Genomic DNA, 21,891 nt, shown 5'->3' on the forward strand with positions numbered 1-21,891 from the left:
TCTGGGCTGATCTTTTGATTTGCTTTTGATCAACAGAACACAGCACAAGTGACACTGTGTGATCCCAAGCCCCAGTTTCAAAGGTTCTGTAGCTTCTATTCTCATCCTCTTAGAAGCCGAGACTACGCTACTGTGAAGCAGCCCAGGTTGTGAAGCGAAGTCCAGTGGCAGGCAGGCCCACCGTTGTGAGCTGCAGCCCAGACATGCAGACAAGACCGGGCAGCCCGTGCTGGCCCCTCAGCTGCAGGCAGACAGATCTGTTCCAGCAAGACCAGCGGGGAACCATCCAGTCAACCACAGAATCACTAGAAGTAACAGCTGTTCTGAGCCACTAGGTCTTGGGGTAGTGTTACATAATAGAAACTGAGGCAATTACTACATAAACCATAACCAATCACCTCCAACCTCTCCTGGATCTGCTTTAGCAATTCCTCTTTGGAGCCCTCTGCCCTTGATCCTCCTAACACCTAATCTAGAGCCTGTAAGTGACTCGTCCTTCACCCGGCCACTGGTTATCATTCTAAAGTAAGCTTCATTCGGGTTCCATCATTCCTGAAAGACCTTCAATGGCCATCTGTTGTCGACAGGAGGAAATGCCAATACATACTGAATTCAAGGCCGTCTGGATCCTGCCCTGCTTACCATTTACAAGTCTATCTCCTACTAGTTTCACGTGTGCACTGCGACCCCCAACCCCTCCCCGCACTATCTGCCATGATAAGAACACTGTGCCATTCCCCGAGCTCGCCCCCTGCCGCTTATTCAAAGCTTACTTTTCATTTCATGGTTCCCTCGGAAGTCCCGGCTATTCTGTTCTCATCTCAGCCTTCACTTTTTTCTTTTTGACAGGCAGAGTGGACAGAGAGAGAGACAGAGAGAAAGGTCTTCCTTTGCCATTGGTTCACCCTCCAATGGCCACTGCGGCCGGCGCGCTGTGGCTGGCACACCGCGCTGATCTGAAGGCAGGAGCCAGGTGCTTCCTCCTGGTCTCCCATGGGGTGCAGGACCCAAGCACTTGGGCCATCCTCCACTGCACTCCCAGGCCATAGCAGAGAGCTGGCCTGGAAGAGGGGCAACTGGGACAGAATCCGGCTCCCCGACCGGGACTAGAACCCGGTGTGCCAGCGCCGCTAGGCGGAGGATTAGCCTGTTGAGCCACGGCGCCGGCCTAGCCTTCACTCTTAATGGCCTTAGTGGCTAGTTAAGAATGAATAGCCACCTCTCTCTTAGAGGCACCTTACTCTAATCTCTGTGGCCTGTATTTTTTTGGTACCTAGCTGATACTTAATCAAGATTCATATGAATTTAATCCAATCTACTTGCATATTTTAATTGAGCTGATACTATCTGGGAGTGTGGGAAAGACATAAAAAGACATGGAAAACCCTAGATGAGTTATAAAGGCAGAAGACTGACCTTACCCCTCAAAGCAAAGGCAGCGAAGGGGAGAAATAATGATCAAACACAATGATTCTTCACATCACCACTTCCTTTCCACAATCCAACAAAACCAGCTTAAATTAACTTTATAAAGTGTTGCCACTGGTGCAAGCAAGGGGAAAAGGGAAGTCAGCTCGGGTCAATCCAACATCTAACCATGTAGGCTGTGCTGGCAACTTTTCCAGAACAGTGTTTGCCCACACAATGCAGCCAGGAACGTGAGCTGAAGAGACGACCAAAGGGAAGAGGCTGGGATTTCCCCTCAGGAGCGTTCACTAGTGTCACTGGGCAGGACGAGGAGCTCAGGGGGAGAACTGGGGAGGGGCAGGAGGGCCTGCAGCGGATCGCTGTGACTGTCGCTAACACCATCTTTTCTTCCATTTTCTTAACAGCAGAAAGGCTGGCCGTTGGGTTTTGGTGGAGGAGGGGAGTAAATTTAGTCCAATGTGCTTATTCCTCACCCCCTCGTAAACCTGTGACACTTTCATAGAACTCCCGGCTGTTCTAAACCTGTCCTGAAATCTGATGAGAGAACGATGGTTTCTTCCAGCACCAGAACTTAAATCAATAAAGCGATTTCCTGTGCTTCCAGTGAATAATCATCAATGAATAGTTATTTGTAACTCTGAACAAATCCCGCAAAAGGGAATCAGAAGGAAGACTACTCAGTGCTATTACTACAGATGTTTTAAGTCACAGACTAACAGAAGGACATCTTTCAGTTTGTAAGTAATCAGTCTGTTGAGTCTGATTTCCAACACAGGGAATGATCTGGGCTGGGAACTGGCAAGGGTAGGATGAGTCTCCCCTACCCCCACAAAGGCAGCAAAGTGAATATGAAGTCTATTTTAGACTGGCCTTCAGAGTATACACATTTGTTAAAAACTCACAGGCTCAATCAGAAACTCTAAGAGATACTATCATATTGTACATTCTTGCACCTTAGATAAAAATATCTACATAGGACTGAAATAACCTAAAAAATATATATTAGTAAAAAGAACACAATTTCTGTTTCAGGTTATAAGCAACCAAAAGTTAGGGTTTATATACTTTTAAAAAGCAACATTTAGGAGTGCTGTATTGGATTCATGTGGCATACTTTTTTGTCACACATGTATTTATGTTTTTTGTTAACAAACTACTGCTCGAAGGCATCTGTTGTATTTTTTTTTTTTTTTACTTTGTAGTTTCCTGATGAAATATACCAAAAATAATAATAGATATAAAAAGCCAAAAATTTGGTGAGGGCAGTGTGTGCTCATTTTCAGAAGAGGATAAACAACATGAAGGCAGTAGAAGGAAATTGCTACTCTTCTTCCATAAATGCACACTTTGAGAAAGTTCAATTAGACATAAGGGAGATCTACAGTCAGAAAATGAACAAGACAAAAACGGAAACAAGTGTTGCCCCAGATGATGAATGCTCTAACAGATACTCAGCTGTTTGAGAGCTCTGGGTATTTAAGGTAAAAGGCCAGCTGATGTGCAGCACTCATCCACTCCTGTATTTTTATAATATGAGTACTACTGCCTCAAAATCAAGTATTTGCTAGCACAGATCCTTTAACACTGTAACGACTGCACAAAATGGATTATTTTCTTTATTTGTGTTCACAGTTAATTCGAAGTTTTAACACAGTGTAGACTATGTAAAACTTATTTTACTCAACTGTATATACTTTTTTTAAAGATTTATATACTTGAAAGTCAGAGTTATACACAGAGAGGAGAGGGAGGGAGGGAGAGAGAGAGGGATGGGGAAGGAGAGAGGGAGACACGGAGAGAGGGAGGGGGAGAGTCTTCAATCTGCTGGTTCACTCCCCAGTTGGTCATAATGGCCAGAGCTATGCCAATCCAAAGGCAAGAGCCAGGGGCTTCTTCCAAGTCTCCCACATGGGTGCAAGGGCCCAAGGACTTGGGCCATCTTTTACTGCTGTCACAGGCCATAGCAGAGAGCAGGATCGGAAGTGGAGCAGCCGGGACTCGAACCTGCGCCCATATGGGATGTCGGCACTGCAGGAGGTGGCTTTACCCACTAGGCCATAGCCCCAGTCTCTTTACTTTTATTTTTAGGCGATTATTAACATATTATTAGTTGATGGCCCATGTAGACTCTTAAAAGAATGTTTTAACTTTTTTTTTGCCAACTTAGCAAAACATTGTCATGTTTCAAATATATTCCAGGACCTCTTATTTTTTCAAAATTTTTTCATAGTCTTTTAGGTGAATCTCAAATGTAGTATTTTATAATATGCAAATTTTAGAATTAAAAATTAATTAGCCAGTAAACTAATTAAAGAGTCAGTTGTAAGAACAAACTTAAACCCCCTCAGGGATGGCCATCCAGCACAGCAGTTAAATGGCACTTAGGATGCACCCATCCTTTATCATGGTGCCGGGAGTTCAACTCCCAGCTCTGCTCCTGATTCCAGCCTCCTGCTAATGCGCACCTGGAAGGCAGCAGGTGATGATTCAAGTTCTTGAGTCCTTGCCACCCACGTGGGAGACCAGGATGGAGTTCCTGGCTCCTGGCTTCCGCCTGACCCATTCCTGGCTGTTGGTGGCATTTGGGGAATGAATCAGCACATGGTAAATCTTTTTGTCTCTGTCTGCCTTTCAAATAAGATGAAAATAAATAACAAATTAAAAAAAAATTTAGAGGCCAGAGCTGTGGCTCATTTAGTTGGTCCTCCGCCTACGGCGCTGGCATCCCATATGGGCACAAGGTTCTAGTCCCCGTTGCTCCTCTTCCAGTCCAGCTCTTGCTGTGGCCTGGGAAGGCAGTGGAGGATGGCCCAAGTGCTGGGCCTCTGCACCTGCATGGGAGACCAGGAAGAAGCACCTGGCTCCTGGCTTTGGATTGGCACAGCACCAGTCGTGGCAGCCATTTGGGGAGTGAACCAACAGAAGGAAGACCTTTCTCTCTGTCTATAACTCTACCTGTCAAATAAAAAAAAAATTTAAACACACCTCAGCAAGGTGGTATTTCTTTTTCTTTGTTTTTTATTTATTTATTTTTATTTGAAAGTCAGAGTTACACAGAGAGGAGAGGCAGAGAGAGAGAGAGAGAGAGAGAGAGAGAGAGAGAGGCCTTCCATCCGATGGTTCACTCTCCAATTGGCCGCAATGGCCAGCACTGCGCCAATCCAAAGCCAGGAGTTTCTTCTGGGTCTCCCACGCGGGTGTAGAGGCCCAAGGACTTGGGCCATCTTCTACTTCTTTCCCAGACCATAGCAGAGAGCTGGATTAGAAGTGGAGCAGGTGCCCATATGGGATGCAGGTGCCTCAGGCCAGGGCGGTAACCCACTGAGCCACAGTGCCAGCCCCAAGGTGGTATTTCTTCAGTTATTTTCTAGGGCATTTACTCTTTATACATAAAATCTAAATTAAACTGTTGAACAGCTAAGTGAATTATCATTATAAAAACTGACCAGGAAAACACATTCCTAGTTAGGTATGCATGCAAGGAAAACAAAGAAACAAAGGCTGCAACATAGGCTGAGGAATTTAAAGGAAATGAATAGTGACCTTGTCTGTACTGAGATGAGAAAAGGAAAATATCAGGTGACAGTGCCAGGAAGAGAACTAATTTGAGAATGAATGAAGTGCTCACTGAAGTTGGAACAGAGGTCCTCTAGTCTAAGTGGAACAGAACAGCCATGAAATGCCTGTGGAACTGAAAATGCATCTGATCTTGCGCTAAGGTAATGCACAGCCAGAACAGCAGCAGATGAGATGGACGCTACCTGAGCTGCGACAGCAGTGACTCTCAGTCATTTCATTTAGACAGAAATCTCCGAGCATTAGCTGTCACTCGAAGGAAGCTTAAAGGTTATTTATTCCAACTGTCATTTTACAGACGAGGAAACTGGGGCCTGGAGAAGTGTAGTGATTGTAGAACATTACAGAGCTTTATTTGCAGCAAATTCTAACCTAGAATCTCAGTTCACAGCTCTTTAAATCTTCAAGTAATGTTAATTAAAAAAAACAAACATACAAACAAACAAAAAAAACCAGCAAAACCACAGCAACTCACCTCAATCCAGTTTGTGAGCCAGTAGCACTCGGGGTCTGTGTTCTCCACTGTGAAGAGGACGTTTCCTCTGGGAACCACGGAGCCCTCGGGAACAGCCTTGACCTCTATTGGAAGATGCCCGTCGTATTTCTGGTAGGAGACAAGGAAGGCAGTCACCCCACAGATGCCACTCAGCTGCCTCTCTTGTTAACGTTCTTTACATTTACAGAGGCTAAATTTACCATCAGAAATCACAAATGTCGGTGTTATTACATCACTAAAAATCTCATCAAAATATCTTTACTCTCCTAAATTAAAACTAAAGTTATTAACAATTCAGGCACTGACACTAATTTTCAAATTTAATGCTGTCAACTGCTTCTGCGAAGTACATCAATAGATAGGAGTGGATGGGGCCAGCGCTGTGGCACAGCAGGTTAAGCCACAGCCTGTGATGCCGGCATTCCACATGGGCACCAGTTTGAGAACTGCTTGCTCCACTTCTGATCCAGCTCCTGGCCAACGTGACTTGGAAAGCAGCAGAAGATAGCCCAAGTGTGGGAGACTCACGTGGGAGACCTGGATGACGCTCCTGGCTTTGGCATGGCCCATCCCTAGCCATTGTGGCCATCGTGGGGGAAGTGAACCAGATTTCTCTCTCTCTCCAACTCTTTCAAATAATTTTTTTTAAAAACAAGGGTAGGTAATTTCAAAGTGATCAAAACTAAAATGATGTTTTTCTCTGCTGTTTCAGATAAACGATGAGTTTATTCCAACAAATTCTACAATTAGTCCAAGAACACTACCTTTACACTAAATAGGTCCAAAGCAGAAAAGAGTTGAATGATAGTCTAATCTTCCGTTAAAATTGCTTTGTAAGAAACTCTAAACTAAAAACAGATCTGGGGCCAGCATTGTAGTGCAGCGGGTAAAGGTGCTGCCTGCGATACTGGCATCCCATATGGGTGCTGATTCAAGTTGCGGTAACTCCACTTCTACTCCATCTCCCTGATAATGCACCTGGAAGGCAGCGGAAGACAGACCAAGTGTTTGGGACCTGCTATCCACGTGAGACCCCGGAATGAAGTTCCTGGCTTCTGGCTTTGGCCTGGCCCAGTCCTGGATGTTGCAGCCATTTGGGGAGTGGCCCAGCAGATGGAAGACCTCTGTCTCTCCCTCTCTCTAAAAATTTGCCTTTCAAATAAATAAACAAATCTTAAAAAACAAAAAAAATCAAAGCATGAGAGCATTTTTTACCTCCAGAATGTAGTTCCATCCCTTTTCATTAAAGACATCATCTTGGAAATGTTCTCTGTAGACCTCTTTGGCTTCCTGGATTTTCTCTTTGGTCACTACTTTGCCTACAAGGACATACACGTCCTGTTTACAATTTCTAAAGACGTTCTGTGAGTTCCCAAATTGTCACAGAATTAACATCTTTAGCTATTTCATATTTCATCCATTCTATGGATTGAAAAAATAGTTAACTGAGAGGTTAAATGACTTACCCAGAGCCAACAGCAGTCAGAAATGGAATTTCTACTTCCAACAACTCACTCTAAGCATAAATGTTAATTTGTTATAAAAGCAGATACGCAATAGGAAAAATTACTATTTGCACAGTCCTTTAAAAAATCACAATAAGCTAACTTTCAAAAGACATCTCTTCTATCCTTTTAACTTAGATTCTCTTCAAATTTGAGATGATTCAGAAGCGCCCTACATTTTCCAGGTGAGCCTCTCATTCCTAAAGACTGTGGTGTCTTCAGGGCTAGCAAGCCAGTAATTTTCACAATCACTGAATGTTTGCCCCCAATACACTTTTAGTTAACTTTGTTCATCTGTGAAATAACATGTTATCTGAGGACAACAATAGCAGAGTATCTACTTACAGGATATTGTGAGGACTAATTAACTGAAGACATCTGAACTACTCAGATAATACTGACGTAGAACAGGCAACACATTTTAGTTATAAATCATAATAAATGGTATTTTACAAAGCTCTCAAGCTATAAAACTCAATTCAAGTGTGCCATCTGTCTTTGATCACTTCATACAAATAACAAACTTATTTAAAATATCTTGGGTAATCTTGCCAAAAGTGCTTTTGGCCTCTAACTAGGTTTTATAATAACATAATATATCTGAACTGCCTGATCTTAAAGTAGCCAAGATTATGGAAAGAGTCATCATTTACACAGAATTCAACTGATCTGTATTCAATTCTGCAGTTTTTTTAAGTTGCAAAAGGTTGGAGATGTTTCAGGAAACCTTTTTCATACTTAGAACACCAAGCATACACACTAAATTACGATTCAATGCATCTGACTTAACAGCTCTTCAAAAATGCAAAAGAAAGAATCCCTAAAGTAACAAAATAAATGTCAAAATCAGACTATTTGGAAAGTTACTTCAAATAATAGAACAATATAGGAGAAACTGATGGAGTTATATAGAAGCAGTGTTGTAAATGTACTAGGAAAAGTAATACCTTTTAAGTACTTATTAAGAATGTACTGCAACCCATAAAATACTGTTTCCTCGTATTTCACCTTCCTTACTTTGGAGTTTTCTGTCTTCTTTTCACGGCATTCAAAGTAGGAATAAACTTTGCTTGTGTTGGGTGGGTATTGTTTATAGTGAGTAACCTATATAAAGAAAAACACCTCAATTAGAAGACACCAGAAAAGCAGAATACACATCACAAGAGAAAACGTCTTGACATTATTTTGAAACTAGAGAAATGATACTTCTTCCTTGCTATTGGTCAGTTTATTTTCCTGGCTCATATAAACTGAAAAGTAAATATCTTATTTATTAACATACTTTTCACAGTTTAGTCAAAACCACATCAGAGTATTAACTTTCAAAAACAGAGAGAAGGAACTTAAGTGCAGGGCCCTTCGCCTGACAAGTATGGTACTGGGTAATATTTCTCGGTCCAGAAGAGCAGCAGCTGCCTGTGGGCACACATGACATAAAAGAATGGACTCGAAGTCAGCGCAATTTGGTACAGACTGATTATCCTTTATCCAAACTACCTGGGACCAGACATGTTTTGGATTTCAGATTTTCTTTTTTGCATGCTGGAATGTTTGCAGACATATATTGAAATACAGACAGATGTATTGAATTACAGACAGGATCCACATATAAACACAAATTCACTGATGTTTCATATACACTCTTACATACACAGTCCGACGGTAACTACACTATTATATACATAGTCCGACAGTAACTTCTTCGGATACTTCTAGTGCGCCTGATTTTGACTGAGACACATCACATGCAATCAGGTATGGAATTTTCCACTTGTGGCAGCATGTCAATGCCCCCAAAGTTTCAGATTTTGCAGTGCCTCAGATTTGCACGTTCAGATCAGGGATGTCCAGCCTGTACTACTGCTATCTAAATGTGGTATGTTTACCAAATTAACAATGACTTCTCATGATGGCTTCTTTAAATAATGAGGTACTGAAACGATCCCTTCTAGCCTCCATAGTGACACTATAAAAGCAGCAAAGAAAAAAAATTTTTTTGCAATCTTTGTTTCTAAATTCCTTCCTAATTGGAACAGAAATTCCCACACATTATAACATCAAATCCTTACAATTTAAAAATGTGAAGAGGTATTAGCGTACCTTTTCTGTGAAATTGGTTACTATATTATGAATACTGTTAAAAATTTATATGCTTTTAATAAAAATAAAAGTGAAAATCACATGTTCATTATAATTTGAATTTTATTCCAATGTATTAAGCATATTAAAACATTTTACCTATTAAAAATAACCAGAAGAATATACACATATATATATTTGCCTGACTGAAAGAGAAGAAAGAAAAAACCCTAAAATGTAAGGTACAGGCCGAATCATGGCAATGATGGCAGAAATCTTTGCAGACCAAGTCTCCCGGGAGACCACTGAGAACATAAACCGATGTTCCTGTCTAGCATTGATCTCAAGTACAGGCAAGCCAACATTTTCTATTTGGTTGTACAATCACAACATCTGGATCCGTCCTCAAGAATCTTTGTAGCTTAGCACAAAAATTCTTACATATATGTGGGGTCTTCAAAAAGGCCACAGAAAATGTGCATTGTTTTACTTCCGCAGACCACTGAACTTCTTGCAGTATTCCTGCATTCCCACTGACACTTCAAAGGTTCTGCTTCTTCTCCAATGGAAGTGTATTTGCGAGCTCTGGAGAAACAGCCCTTCTAGGGTGCACAGGCAATACTGGAGGGGCAGCTTGCTAGTACTATGGACTCCAAGAGCTTAACTCAGGCAGGAGACCTGGAGCTCTGTTTTATTTAAATCAATCATACCTAATGTTGCTATATCATTTGTACTTCGACCTTCTTTAAACTTCAGACACTTAACAGTGCAGATTATATAAAATTTATGCATCAGATTTAAAAGTATTAAAAGGCAAACTAATTATGAGCCTTTACTAAGAGGACCAAGCAGTCAAAAGCTAGAGAAATGTCTTTAAACTACTTTAACTCCACCTTGGTCTGAAAGTATACTACATATTTCCCATCGCACAAATATAGTTCCAGTTCTGGGCAATAATTCCCCATGTTTATAATTTTAAAGCTTTATTTTGGGTTTGTGTTATAAACTACAGTACTCTCAAACCCACCTTTACCTAAGTGTTCAGAATGCCTCCTCTGTCATTAAGTATCACTTAAAACACACTTGGCAGGCTGTTCAATGAGAAATGAGGTAGGAGTTGAAACTCCTCTTGGAGAAACTGAAGCGAATGTTTTAGATCGCAAAGTATCCGAGTTGTCTAGGCAAACTCACGGGTAATTACTCACGAAACATAATTTACTACATATTCTTTACTAACAGCCAACACGTTTACAGAGAATACAGAGTGTGTTTAGATTTATTTATATGGGCACATACATTGTTTTAATGGGAAACTTTAGTCAATATTAGCCTAAGAACACAGCCAACACATGATCAAAAATGACTCCAGTTTTGTTGGTATATACCCTTTTTATTTTCCTTTTTGCTACAATTGTCACTCTGATCCTTGACCAGAAAACGGGCTAGGATGTAAATTCAACTCAACTGTTTTAGAAACAGTTCACTCATTCACAACCATCAACTCTGTATCTACTGTCTAGAAGCTGAAGATGGACTGACATGGTCCTACTCTCAGGGGGTTAATGGGAGCTGAAGCGGGACGAGGAAAACGGTACACAACAAGCAACTACTTTCAGGTCAAGATGGAGGCCATGAATGATGAAGGGGGAATGGATGGCTAGAGGGGCCTAGGAGACTTCTCTGAGGAGGAGACAGGAGAGGAAATGCTTTGGCATAGGGATCAAACAGTAGGAAGAGTGTGTGTGGCTGGTGCCTGGACATGGGGGTGGAGGAGGGAGGGTGGGTGGTGAGGGCAGAGGCTGGCAAAGGTAAGGTCATGTCAGGCTTACGGGAAGCTATCTGTAAACTGTGGTGAATATGATCCGATTCAACTGGAGGACCAGCCGGGCAATGGGCGGATTACACGATGACCAGAGAGGAAGCAGAGCTGAGAGGCTCCTTCTGAGATGATACTGGATGGCAGAATTGGCCTGGGATTTTAGGGAGGCAGAGGAGAGCTGGGCTGAGGGAGTGGATAGGGAGGAATGAAGCACTCTAATGATTTTTGGTTTGAGCCTGGCTTTATAACAGTGCAAATTCTTAGACAAGGAAGGCTGTGCAAGGAATAGGCAGGGAAGCCAAGAGCCCGGTATTAAGCATTAAGTAGTATATACTGAAAAACTCTCATGGTATTCAAAATCAAAGTGACTACCAAAAGGAAGCTCCGAAATCCTGTCAGCTTCTTATCGCTGCTCTGACTTCTGTCAAGAGAAAGTGATTCTACAATAAACACAAAATTATTCACTGGATGTGGACAAACCAGAAAATACTTGATAATATCCACAGCAAGCCTTACCACTAAAAGTGCCTCCCAAACTGCCACGGCCCTCCTGCAGCTAACGGAGCAGCACCTGTACAGCAGCACACGTTGGGCGGGCCTTGTGGCACAGCAGGTTAAGCCACTGCTTGCACTCCACACTGCAGTGCTTGAGTCCCAGCTTCCTGCTAATGTGCCTGGGAAGGCAGTGGGTGATGAAAGCACTCGGGTCCCTGCCACCCACCTGGGGGACCAGGATTGAGTTCTGGGCTCCTTGTTTTGGCCTGGTCCAGCCCCAAGCTGTTCAGATATTTGGGGAGTGAACCAGCAGATGGAAGCTCTTTTTGACTCTCTCTGCCTTTATAATCAATCAATCTTTTTTTTTTTTTTTTGAAAGGCACACAGGAAAACGTAGCTTTTCATAATAGAACTTAATTTCACAGTTGCATGATTGGTTTGCCTCATGAAAAGACAAGCATCCCAAAATTGTCCAATACTAGGTAATAATAACTGGCCATATTTTAATGCCTAGAACAAAATGGTTCTAATCCTATGTTTTTAAAAAAGAGAAAGTTTTTCCATTATGGGATGTTGGTCAAACAACTGCACCACAAAGCTTCAAGCTTTACAGCCTTGTTCTAGGGCTGAGGCTGAGTTAGAGGAGTAGAACCTTTCTGGGCGAGTAGTCCAATCGTGCCTGGATGCTTCTCTCTGTGCCCCAGAAAGCAGACCTATGTCTTCTCTAGCTCTTTCCTCCCACAGTGGGATCACATGACCAAAGCAAGTACTACAGTCCTACTTCTTCAGCTGCACTTTTCTCTTTAGCTGCAAAGAAAGCAGAAGCCAGCATCTTCAAGACCTGTATTTGAGAGCTCTGTGGTAACATATTCAAGGTCATGGAATAAGTTAAATATCTATATATAAATAATCATATCTAAGGGCAATCAGCAGAGGATACACTCAGCCCTACACTAGCTACATCTTTCCTGCCCCTCCAAAGCTAGCGTACTAGAAACGGCAAAAATCTGAACTGGTTCATTCTTCTTTTCAGTATTATTTTAGAAGTCCCAATCTCTGGGAATCCATCTGTTGCTCCAGAAAACAATTCATGGCTATTTGGCTTTGAGGCAACAATCATTTCACAAATATGGCTTTAAGGATTTCTGGATTATACTATCCTGGGAAAGGAGAAATTGCAAAACCATTTACCTATATTTATTACACGGCCTCTTCCCTTAAACCTCCTGGCACTGAGTTTCAACCAACTTGTATCTCTTTTGCCACACCTTCAAACTGAATTTCATCAACTCAACAAAAGGACACTGGCTCCGGGTATTTTTCTTTCGCAATGTTTATACAATTATTACTGACCTAAATCAAAGTCTCCACCAAGTACACGGTTTATACACGTGATTTTATTTCTGTTGTCCAAGATTTTCCTGTAATTTATAATGTAAAACTTACTGGAGGGGTTGAAATGCCTGCGCCATGTCTTATCTTGGCACATGCCTTATAAGCACGCAGAGGTAACATCCAGGTACAAGCAGCAGAGCCCCCAGCTCACAGGCCCAGCCACTGCAGCAGCCACTGGGCCAACAATGGAGAGTCCCTGCAGAAGCAGCCGAAGAGACAGCTACAAAAAACGGGAACAGCTCTGAGGAAGACAGAGGCATGCAAACGTGCCAGGCAGAACTAGTCGCCTAAGGGACAACTCTCATCTATCTCCACATCCCCTCAAAAAGCCCAAACTTCTAAGATTTGCTATCTGATGATAAGAGGAAGCAAAATCTTCTTTAAAATGCTGCCTTGAATATGAATACCATTATTATATATTAACATACTCTGGGACTGTGGATATGCTACCCAGTGCTCTCATATACAGGTCTTAGAAATATTGGCTTCTGATTTATTTCTTTGCAGTTAAAAAGCAAAGTATAGCTGAAAAAGCAGGATGGTAGTACTTGCCCTGGTCATGTGAGCCCATATACAAATCACACAGCTCTTTGAAACCTCTCTAACATCAACCTTCCTCCACCCTGGACACCGGGGGTGGGGGTGGGGTGGGGTGGGGGGCGCTGCTCATCTTCATCTTCCTGCTGAACACCCAACAGGTCTCCAATATTTATGAAATGAATGGTTGAAAATGTGCTGCCTTCTGGATTTCCGGCTTACAAATGGCTGTTGGAGAAGCAACTTACTGTACAACCCGACGGCACATTTCATTAACTAATGTATGACTTCCTTTTTTAATTTGAGAGGCGCACACAGAAAAAGAGCTCCCATCCACTGGTTTACTCCAGAGGAGCTTGAAGCCTGGAACCCAATACTCGAGCCATCATCACTGCCTCAGAAAGGATCTACATTAGCAGAAGGCCAGGATGTGGGTGTTCTACCTGGAGTCTCAACTTCCAGACCCAACGCTCACGCCTGTGATGTGGCTTAAGCTATACTGCTTAGGGATCACTTTTGTGTACTGTCCATGACTTTTCTAACTGACGACAACTTCCATTAATCTCTGAAAGGTAGAATGTTCAGGGGCTGGCACTGTGGCACAGTAGGCTAAACCTCCGCCTGCGGCACCAGCATCCTATATGGACACTGGTTTGAGTCCTGGCTGCTCTTCTTCCAATCCAGGTCTCTGCTTACGACCTGGGAAAGCAAAGCAGAAGATGGCCTAACTGCTTGGGCCCCTGCACCCTTGTGGAGATGGGAAGAAGCTCCTGGCTTCAGATTGGCCCAGCTCCAGCCCTTGTGGCCATTTAGGGAGTGAACCAGTGGATGGAAGACAATTCTTTCCCTTTCTGTCTGTAACTCTACCTCTCAAATTCTCAAATAAATAATAATAATAATAATAAATCTAAAAAAAAGGTAAAATGTTCAGAAATGTTAAAACCATTCCCTGCTCTAGTTTGTAACAAACTATCTTAAGGGAAAAGGAACTCAAGAGGATCTTTAGTGGTCCAGTTATTTGGAAACCGATCAATGGCTATCCAAGAAGTGAGTGAAGAAACCCCCTGGTTCCCTTCACAAAAGCATTCCAAATCCCATTCATGCACTGTGATGGCTAACACCAGCCCAAGGGCACCTTTCCCTATTTTACATAGCACAACAAAAATACAAACTAGAGCTACTCTGAAAATTTAAAAGGTTAACACTTGAGATAAAGTGTCTTTATTTGTAAATGGCCCTGGATGAAAATGGAAGAGCAAACCCCACCTGCCTGTGCTCCTGGCTCCTCATTATGTACAGGTTATAGAAATGATTATCCATGTTTCACCTGCTCCCCCTATGGTAAGTGGTCTGGACCCACTCGAGAGCGTGCAGATAGAAACTAAAGTTCCCACACACTGCGATGTGCTTGGCCAGCACTCCATCTACTAGTAAAAAGAGTGCTCAGGCACTTCAGTTTTGGAAAGAAGTCAACACTATTTTGCTGTCTAAACCAACACTTCTAAAGCTACAAGCTCCCCAGTTCAACTGGTCAATAGTTTGTACACACTGACATGGATGTACAACATTCTTACATCATTTTCAAATGTAAATTTCATTGCTTCTAACTTCCAGATTATCCTTTTTGTTCCCAGTTCTTCTAAGATGACTGAAAAGGCCAAAGTGGGAAACAGGCTATAAGGACTACTTAGAGAGGTAAGGAAAAATGAACCAGATGAAAATGTGGCTGAGGAATACAATCCACCTCAGTACACCACTGTAACCCACTGGAATGAAAACAGTACCTTGACTGATCCCTCTGCGGATTCTTTTTTGGGGGGGAAGGGGGCTGAAAAAAATCTTACTAAATGACAATCTCCTATTACTAAGGTGATAAAATCATGGCAATCTGTCTTGGAAATAGACTGGAATCAAGTTTATTAAATAGCTGTAATCAGGGGTTGGCGCCGTGGCTCACTTGGTTAATCCTCCTCCTGTGGTGCCGGCATCCCATATGGGTGCCAGGTTCTAGTCCCCGTTCCTCCTCTTCCAGTCCAGCTCTCTGCTGTGGCCTGGGAGTGCAGTGGAGGATGGCCCAAGTGCTTGGGCCCTGCACCCACATGGGAGACCGGGAAAAAGCATCTGGCTCCTGGTTTCGGATTGGCGCAGCATGCCGGGCGTAGCGGTCATTTGGGGGGTGAACCAACGGAAGGAAGACCTGTCTCTCTCACTGTCTATAACTCTACCTGTCAAATAATAAATAAATAAATGCATTTTAAAAAATTAAAAAATAAATAGCTGTAATCTGTAACAATGCAATTCAGTATGCCTTGCTAGGAGAGTGGGAAACTTTAAGGTTAACTTACGGTTTTAACTAGCAGAATGCCAGAAGTCTGATGAAGAAATTTCATACTGCTTCCGTATAATGGTGCATGCACCACACATTAAAGGAACTTGTACCCACTTTTGTTTTTGAAAAATCGGAATAATCAACCTCCATTTTCATCTCCCATGTCTAACTCAATCATTTCATGAGTAAATACTTATAAAAATCTGAAAATTAAAGACGTAGCTAAGTAGAAATGTTAGAAAACCACGAATCAGACCATTCTGAAATAAGACCCTGAGAACACTGATTGAATTCAGGGAGCTCAAGAGGAGCTTTTAGAGCCCACTAAAGGACCACAGGTGCTAGCAGGTCTCCTAACGGCATACCCTTCCACTTTAAAACCCCATTCCGAAGACCACTTGTTGGTAACTGTTGGCTCTATTTCAATAACTCGTCAGAATCCCGTGATCTGATCCTCAAACTGATTAGAAGGAACTGGACAAGATAGAACTTAAGTAAAATAGAATTCTCTCAAGTACTTTCTTGGAATATTGGAGGTTTGAAAGCAAAAAACCAACACTGAAAACCAAAAACACTAGCGTTCTATGCTTTATCACTCTATTCCAAGCCAGGGAAAAACTTTGTGCCACGGGGGCTTCTGATCTGACATTTCGTCTTGTAAGTGTCCTGGCTAACAAAACTTGGCAGAAGTACAGTTCGGTTTACTCCATCTAATTCGCAAACTAGGGGAAAGAGCACTCGCCGGGTTTTTCTCTAACTACCCCTGCCTCCACCAGCGTGTGTCTCAAATCGAGCCAAAGGGGGCAGCCCCACAAGGCAGCGCCTGAGAGGCGGATAGAGGGGCAGTGTCGTCCCACTACCCTCTGGACAACTTTTCCAGGCTTCAAACCTCCAGTTCCTTTAACTCGTTGTGTTTCGTTTTCCTTTTCACCAAAATCCTGCAGTGACCCCAGCAGGCTGGCGTCCGCAATCAGGGATCAGGAGCATCAATGAACACTACAGAGAGTCTGAGGCGGAGCCCGGTGGCGTGGGACCGGAGAAGCCGGCGCGGCACCGGGGCCACCCACGGGCAGGGAGGGGGTCGTGCGTGGCTGCCCGGCACCCCCGACCGCGACCTCTCCCACCTCCCGCCCGGGGAGGGACTTACCTGCGCGGCGCGGCGCGGGACCCAGCGAGGACACCTCACGCCCGCCCTCCAGCGCCCGGCCCCCGGGGGCCGTTACCTAACCGACCCGATCGCCCCCGCCTCGGCCAGCCCAGCCCGGCCCGGCCCGGCGGGAGCGAGAGGCCGCGCCGCGAGCGAGGGCGTGCGCCCGACCACGCCGGCCGGCCGAGCCCGCGTCCGAGCCCGCAGCCCCGACGCCGGCTCGGGCCCGCCCCGGCCCCCGGCCGCGCCCCCCCAGCGCGCCCCCAGGCCCCGCCTCCTGCCGTCCATCCCTCCACCGTCCTCCACCCACCGCCCCGCTGCGGCGCCAGCTTCACCTGCCCGTCCCGCGCCGCGCGCCCGAGCGCCTGCCCCGGGGCCGCCGCGCGCGCCGCGCCCCCAGCCCGCCGGCCGCCCCCAGCCTCGCGCTCGTCCCGGTCACCTGCCCGCCGCCCCGGGCTCTACCTTGTAGGAGTCGGTGGCCAAGAGGATGTTGAACTCGGCTTCTGCCGCAGCAGTCATCTCGGGCCGGAGTGGAGGGGCCGCGCGCCGCGAGCTCCCCGGCGCGGCTGCGAGGCAGGCGAAAAATGGACTTCACCGCGCTCCGTTGCTTAAGTCACCGCTCGGTCGGAGCGGGAGGGGGGGAGAGGCGGGAGCAGCGGGGCGGGGGGGACAGCGGGAGGAGGGGCCGGAGGAGGGCGGGCCCGGCAGCCGTGACGCGACGGCGGCGGCGGCGGCTCGCGTGCTCGCAGGCCAGGCGCTCCGGCGGCCTCCTCACCTCGGCGCCCCCGCCCCCACCCCATCGCCGCGGCGGGGACGAGGAGGGGGCGGGGCCCGGCCGCGCGTGCGCAGCGCGCAGGGGGCGGGGCGGGGCGGACGTGAGGCACGCGCTCTCGCTCGGAGTCGCCCGCCCCGGGAAGCCGGAGGCTGCGGGGCCGCCCGGGCGGGCGCGTGACCTAGGCGGCCCGCGCCTCGGTTTCGTTTCTCGGCCGGGTGCCGAGGGAGCAGGGCTCGGGGGGGGGGGGGGGGGGCGTGCCCGGCCTCGCCGCTCCTGCGAGCAACCGGTTCGCCCCCCGCGGCTGGGACTCCTCTGTGCTGCCCAGTCCTGGCCGGTTTTCTGGGTCCTCCTGCAGTCACGCCACGCGGCTGGGGCGGGAGGAGCCGCCCGGGGACCGTCCGCCTGGCGCCCCTGCGCTTGGGGTGACTACCTTTGTCTCCCGGGACTGAGGGGCGCGCCTTGGGCCGCCGTGGCTCGTGTCCGGGGCGCCGCGGGGACGAGGACGGAGGGGCCCGAGGCCTGCGGTCCTGCGAGGGGCGTGTTGACGTCCCAGGGGGTCCGGAGGCTGCCCGGGAAAGCAGGGGTGGGGGGTTGAATTCCGTCCTCAGGGGCAGGGTGGTGACGGGTCCGGTTAGCTCCGGGAAGGAAGAGGCCACGGGCCAGATCTCTGACAGAAACCGTTATCACGGGGAATCGTGAAACCGTGGGACGCGAGCCGGCAATCCCCACGTTGAGGACTGAAATGACGTCTGATGGTTTCACCCCTGTCCAGACCGCCCCCGCCCCCGCCCAGATCTCACACACGGTTGCATATTTGTAGCAAACTAAGATTCCTTTTGTCTGCAGGCTCAATAGCTTTTTTTTTTTTTTTTTTTTTTAAATTAAGATTTGGGTTTTAGAGGCTACAAACAGCCTGGGAAAAAGTTTAATGGGAACTGGTACAGGACCCTCATGGACTGCCCTTCAAGTTAGTAACATCTCCTTTTAATTGTGGGCGGGGGTTGGTGCAACTGTGCCTTAGGAAACTGGTAACCGGGATGGAAGTCTGAACTCAGAGCACCTTGGGTCCTGACCCCGTCTTGAAATCGGTGCGTGTTCCTTTATCTAAGTGTAGTTACAGACCGGACAAAGAGCGGGGAAAGTGTACGCCGTCTTCCGGCATCACCAAGGTAGTGAGATACAGATATGAAAGTATTCATTATATATATATATTCATTCATATATATATATATTCATTCATATATATAAAGGGAGCACTTCTAATCAACACTTTTTGGGTTACTTTCAGCATTGAGGTTTCAACCGAGTGGGAGTTTTGTCTTTGTTTTTGGTTGACCCTCCTGGTGTTCAGTGGGCAAGATTTTTTAAAAATTTTTAAGTCGTTAAAAATTTTTTATTTGGGGTGATTTTGTTGCATTAGTGCAAGCAATACAAAGTAGGAAAAAGTTCCATTTTTGTCTTCGTTTGGAATTTACATAACCTAATTTACTTACAGAACAAATTCTTATTTGTTTAGCTTCCTGGAATCCATGTATCTATAACTGACCATTGTTCTGTGCTGCTTTATGCAGGAAAAAAGTGGGATTCTGATTACAAAGTGGACTTTGTTTACAGTAGCTATTTTTTATAAAGCAGAATTTGATCTTGTGAACTTTTGAGTTGAATTTGCATTTTAAAGATGAAAGCATCTAATCTCAGTGCAAATAAAAAATACTAATATTGCGTGTGCATTGACATTGCTTGTTAAATGCAGGACTCAGGCCTGCTTATGGGTTTCTAACTTCAATCCCTACAGTGCTGACGAGAGGAAAACATGACAATGAAGTCATGTTCCCAGTAGAAAAATCATCATTTGCCAAACAGAATGAGGCACATACTCCCCGTAACTATGTGCTTCACTGAACCAGTTCTGAATTAATCGAGGTCTGTAGAACTATGAAATTACCAACTACCAAGCCAGGATTGCTGTTTGAAATGACTTCCCCGAAAGACAATTTCTGAAGTAACATTTAGCCTGTTGATCTAGTATCATATAAAAGAGCTGGGAGACTGAAGGAACTAAAAGCAGAGATTCTCCTGGGCCCTTCGTTTGATTCCAAGCCCTGGATTCTTCGGCCTTGCCTACCAAGCAGCGGATCGCACATGGAGAATTGGGCCCCCAGCTCCCTGTGTCTATCTCTTAGAGAGCTGTGGCTCACCTGTGACTCACATGCGGGACCAGGCAAAGTGGGTGCTTCCACATCACCCCTGCTTCCAGCCTGTATTGTTGTCTCACCTGATTCACCTCAGTCAAAAACACCCGAAAGGTGTGCAACTCAGCTCACCTGTGACCCTGACAAGTCCTAGTCTCCCTTCATGATCTGCTCTGGACTTGACCAATTAGCAACAATTGCTGCAGAGAGGAGCTTTTAAAAATGACATTTAGACTTTTTTTTTTTTTCCTAAATTCAAGCTTCCCAAGCCCTCTGGGGACCGTCCAGAGTTCTGATCCTAAGACAAGACCTCCTCTACAAAGAGACACGGCTCTTCCTGAATCCAGTTATTTACCTGCTGCACTAAATAATGATCTATCCTGCTGAGCCCTCTACAACCACACAGAGAGAGGCAGGGAAAACTACTCTGTTAGTCTAAAAGTCCAGAAATGAGAGTGTAGCGCTAAGAATTAATGCACATACCTAGTTGTCCAAAATGTTCTTCTATCTTTTCCGTGTTATCTTCGTGGTCTGACTTTGCTACACTCTCCTAATTGGCTGTTTGCTGGGCAGTGCAGAGCTGATCATCTGATGATAAGTTCCCTTCATGAGGTATCCCATAGGATGCCTTACCAATCTACGTGTGCTGTGTGGTAAGACTCAGTTTCCCTCACTACTAGTGTTTTTTCCCAGTAACAAAACTACGAGCTTTTCAAATTCTAACCAAATAAATTGGGAAATAAGAGTAGGAAGCAGGGGCTGGCACTGTGGCACAGCGGGTTAAAGCCCTGGCCTAAAGTGCCGGCATCCTATATGGGCACTGGTTCTAGTCCCGGCTGCTCCTCTTCCCATCCAGCTCTCTGCAGTGGCCTGGGAAAGCAGTGGAAGATGGCCCAAGTCGTTGGGCCCTTGCACCCATGTGAGAGACCTGGAGGAGGCTCCTGGCTCTTGGCTTTGGATGGGCTCAGCTCTGGCTGTTGCAGCCATTTGGGGAGTGAACAGCAGATCTGTCTCTACCTCTCTCTGTAACTCTGTCTTTCAAATAAATAAAATAAATCTTTAAAAAAAGTAGGAAGCAAAAAAGGAACAGTTTTAAATTAATCTTTGAAAATAAGATGGGGTGGGGCTGGTGCTGTGGAGTAGTAGGTTAAGCCTCCGCCTGTGGTACTGGCATCCCCTATGGGCGCCGGTTCAAGATTTGGCTACTCCTTTTTCCAATCCAGCTATCTGTTGATGGCCTGGGAAAGCAGTGGAAGATGGCCCAAGTGCTTGGACTCCTGCCCCCATGTGGGAGACCCAGAGGAAGCTCCTGGCTGCTGGCTCCAGGTTGGCCCAGCTCCAGCTGTTGCAGCCATTTGGGGAGTGAACCAGCGGATGGGAGACTTCTCTCTGTCTCTCTCTCTCTGTCTAACTCTGCCTCTCAAATAAATAAATGAATGTTTAGAAAAACATAGGGGAGGGCATTGTGATATAGCTGGTCAAGCTGCCACTTTGGGCCCCTGTATCCCATATCAGATTGCCTAAGATTGAGTCCCTCTTACACTTCCAATCCAACTTCTTGCTAATGTGCACCCTGGGGAGGCAGCAGGTGATGGCTCCAATTCTTGGGTCCCTGCCTGGCCCTGCCTTGGCTGTTGGGGGCATGTGGGGAATGAACTAGCAGATGGAAGATACTTCTTTTCTCTTTCTGTGTGGATCTGCCTTTTAAATAAAATAATCAAAACTTGAAAATAATAAATGCTGGTGTTGTGGAGCAGTGCATTAAGCCCCCACCTGTGACAGTATCCAAGCTTCTAATCCAGCTCCCTACTAATACAGCTGGGGAAGCAGTGCTTGGGCCCTGCACCCACATGGGAGACCTGGAGGAAGCTCCTGGCTCCTGGCTGCTGGCTGCTGGCTTTGTATCAGTGCAGTTCTAGCCGTTGCAACCATTTAGGGAGTGAGCCAGTGGATGGAGGATCTCTTGGTCTATCACTCTGCTTTTCAAATAAATAAATGAATAAATACATCTTTTAAAAATGAAAATAATAAGGTAAGTGCACACATGTTAGGTTGCTACAGTATCATCATTATTTATAAATTTTGCTGATGGCCACTTGCTTAAGATTCAATAACCCA

The 21,891-nt window shown here is 45.6% G+C and overlaps 1 protein-coding gene across 1 annotated transcript in view; it reads right to left on the reverse strand.

The window, feature by feature from the left end:
• The window catches only part of NAMPT (nicotinamide phosphoribosyltransferase), a 38,831-nt gene extending 21,395 nt beyond the window's left edge, over positions 1-17,436 (reverse strand). Inside the window, exons 1-4 of the mRNA XM_062216507.1 lie at positions 17,269-17,436; positions 7,953-8,109; positions 6,716-6,819; positions 5,480-5,608 (exon numbers count right to left, since the gene is read on the reverse strand). Coding sequence (XP_062072491.1) covers positions 5,480-5,608; positions 6,716-6,819; positions 7,953-8,109; positions 17,269-17,325 — 447 coding nt within the window. The 5' untranslated portion in view covers positions 17,326-17,436. The remainder of the gene's footprint in view (positions 1-5,479; positions 5,609-6,715; positions 6,820-7,952; positions 8,110-17,268) is intronic.
• Positions 17,437-21,891: the final 4,455 nt, after the last annotated feature.

Source organism: Lepus europaeus, chromosome 1 (genome assembly GCF_033115175.1).
Source record: "Lepus europaeus isolate LE1 chromosome 1, mLepTim1.pri, whole genome shotgun sequence".
In the NCBI taxonomy this organism is placed as follows: domain Eukaryota; kingdom Metazoa; phylum Chordata; class Mammalia; order Lagomorpha; family Leporidae; genus Lepus; species Lepus europaeus.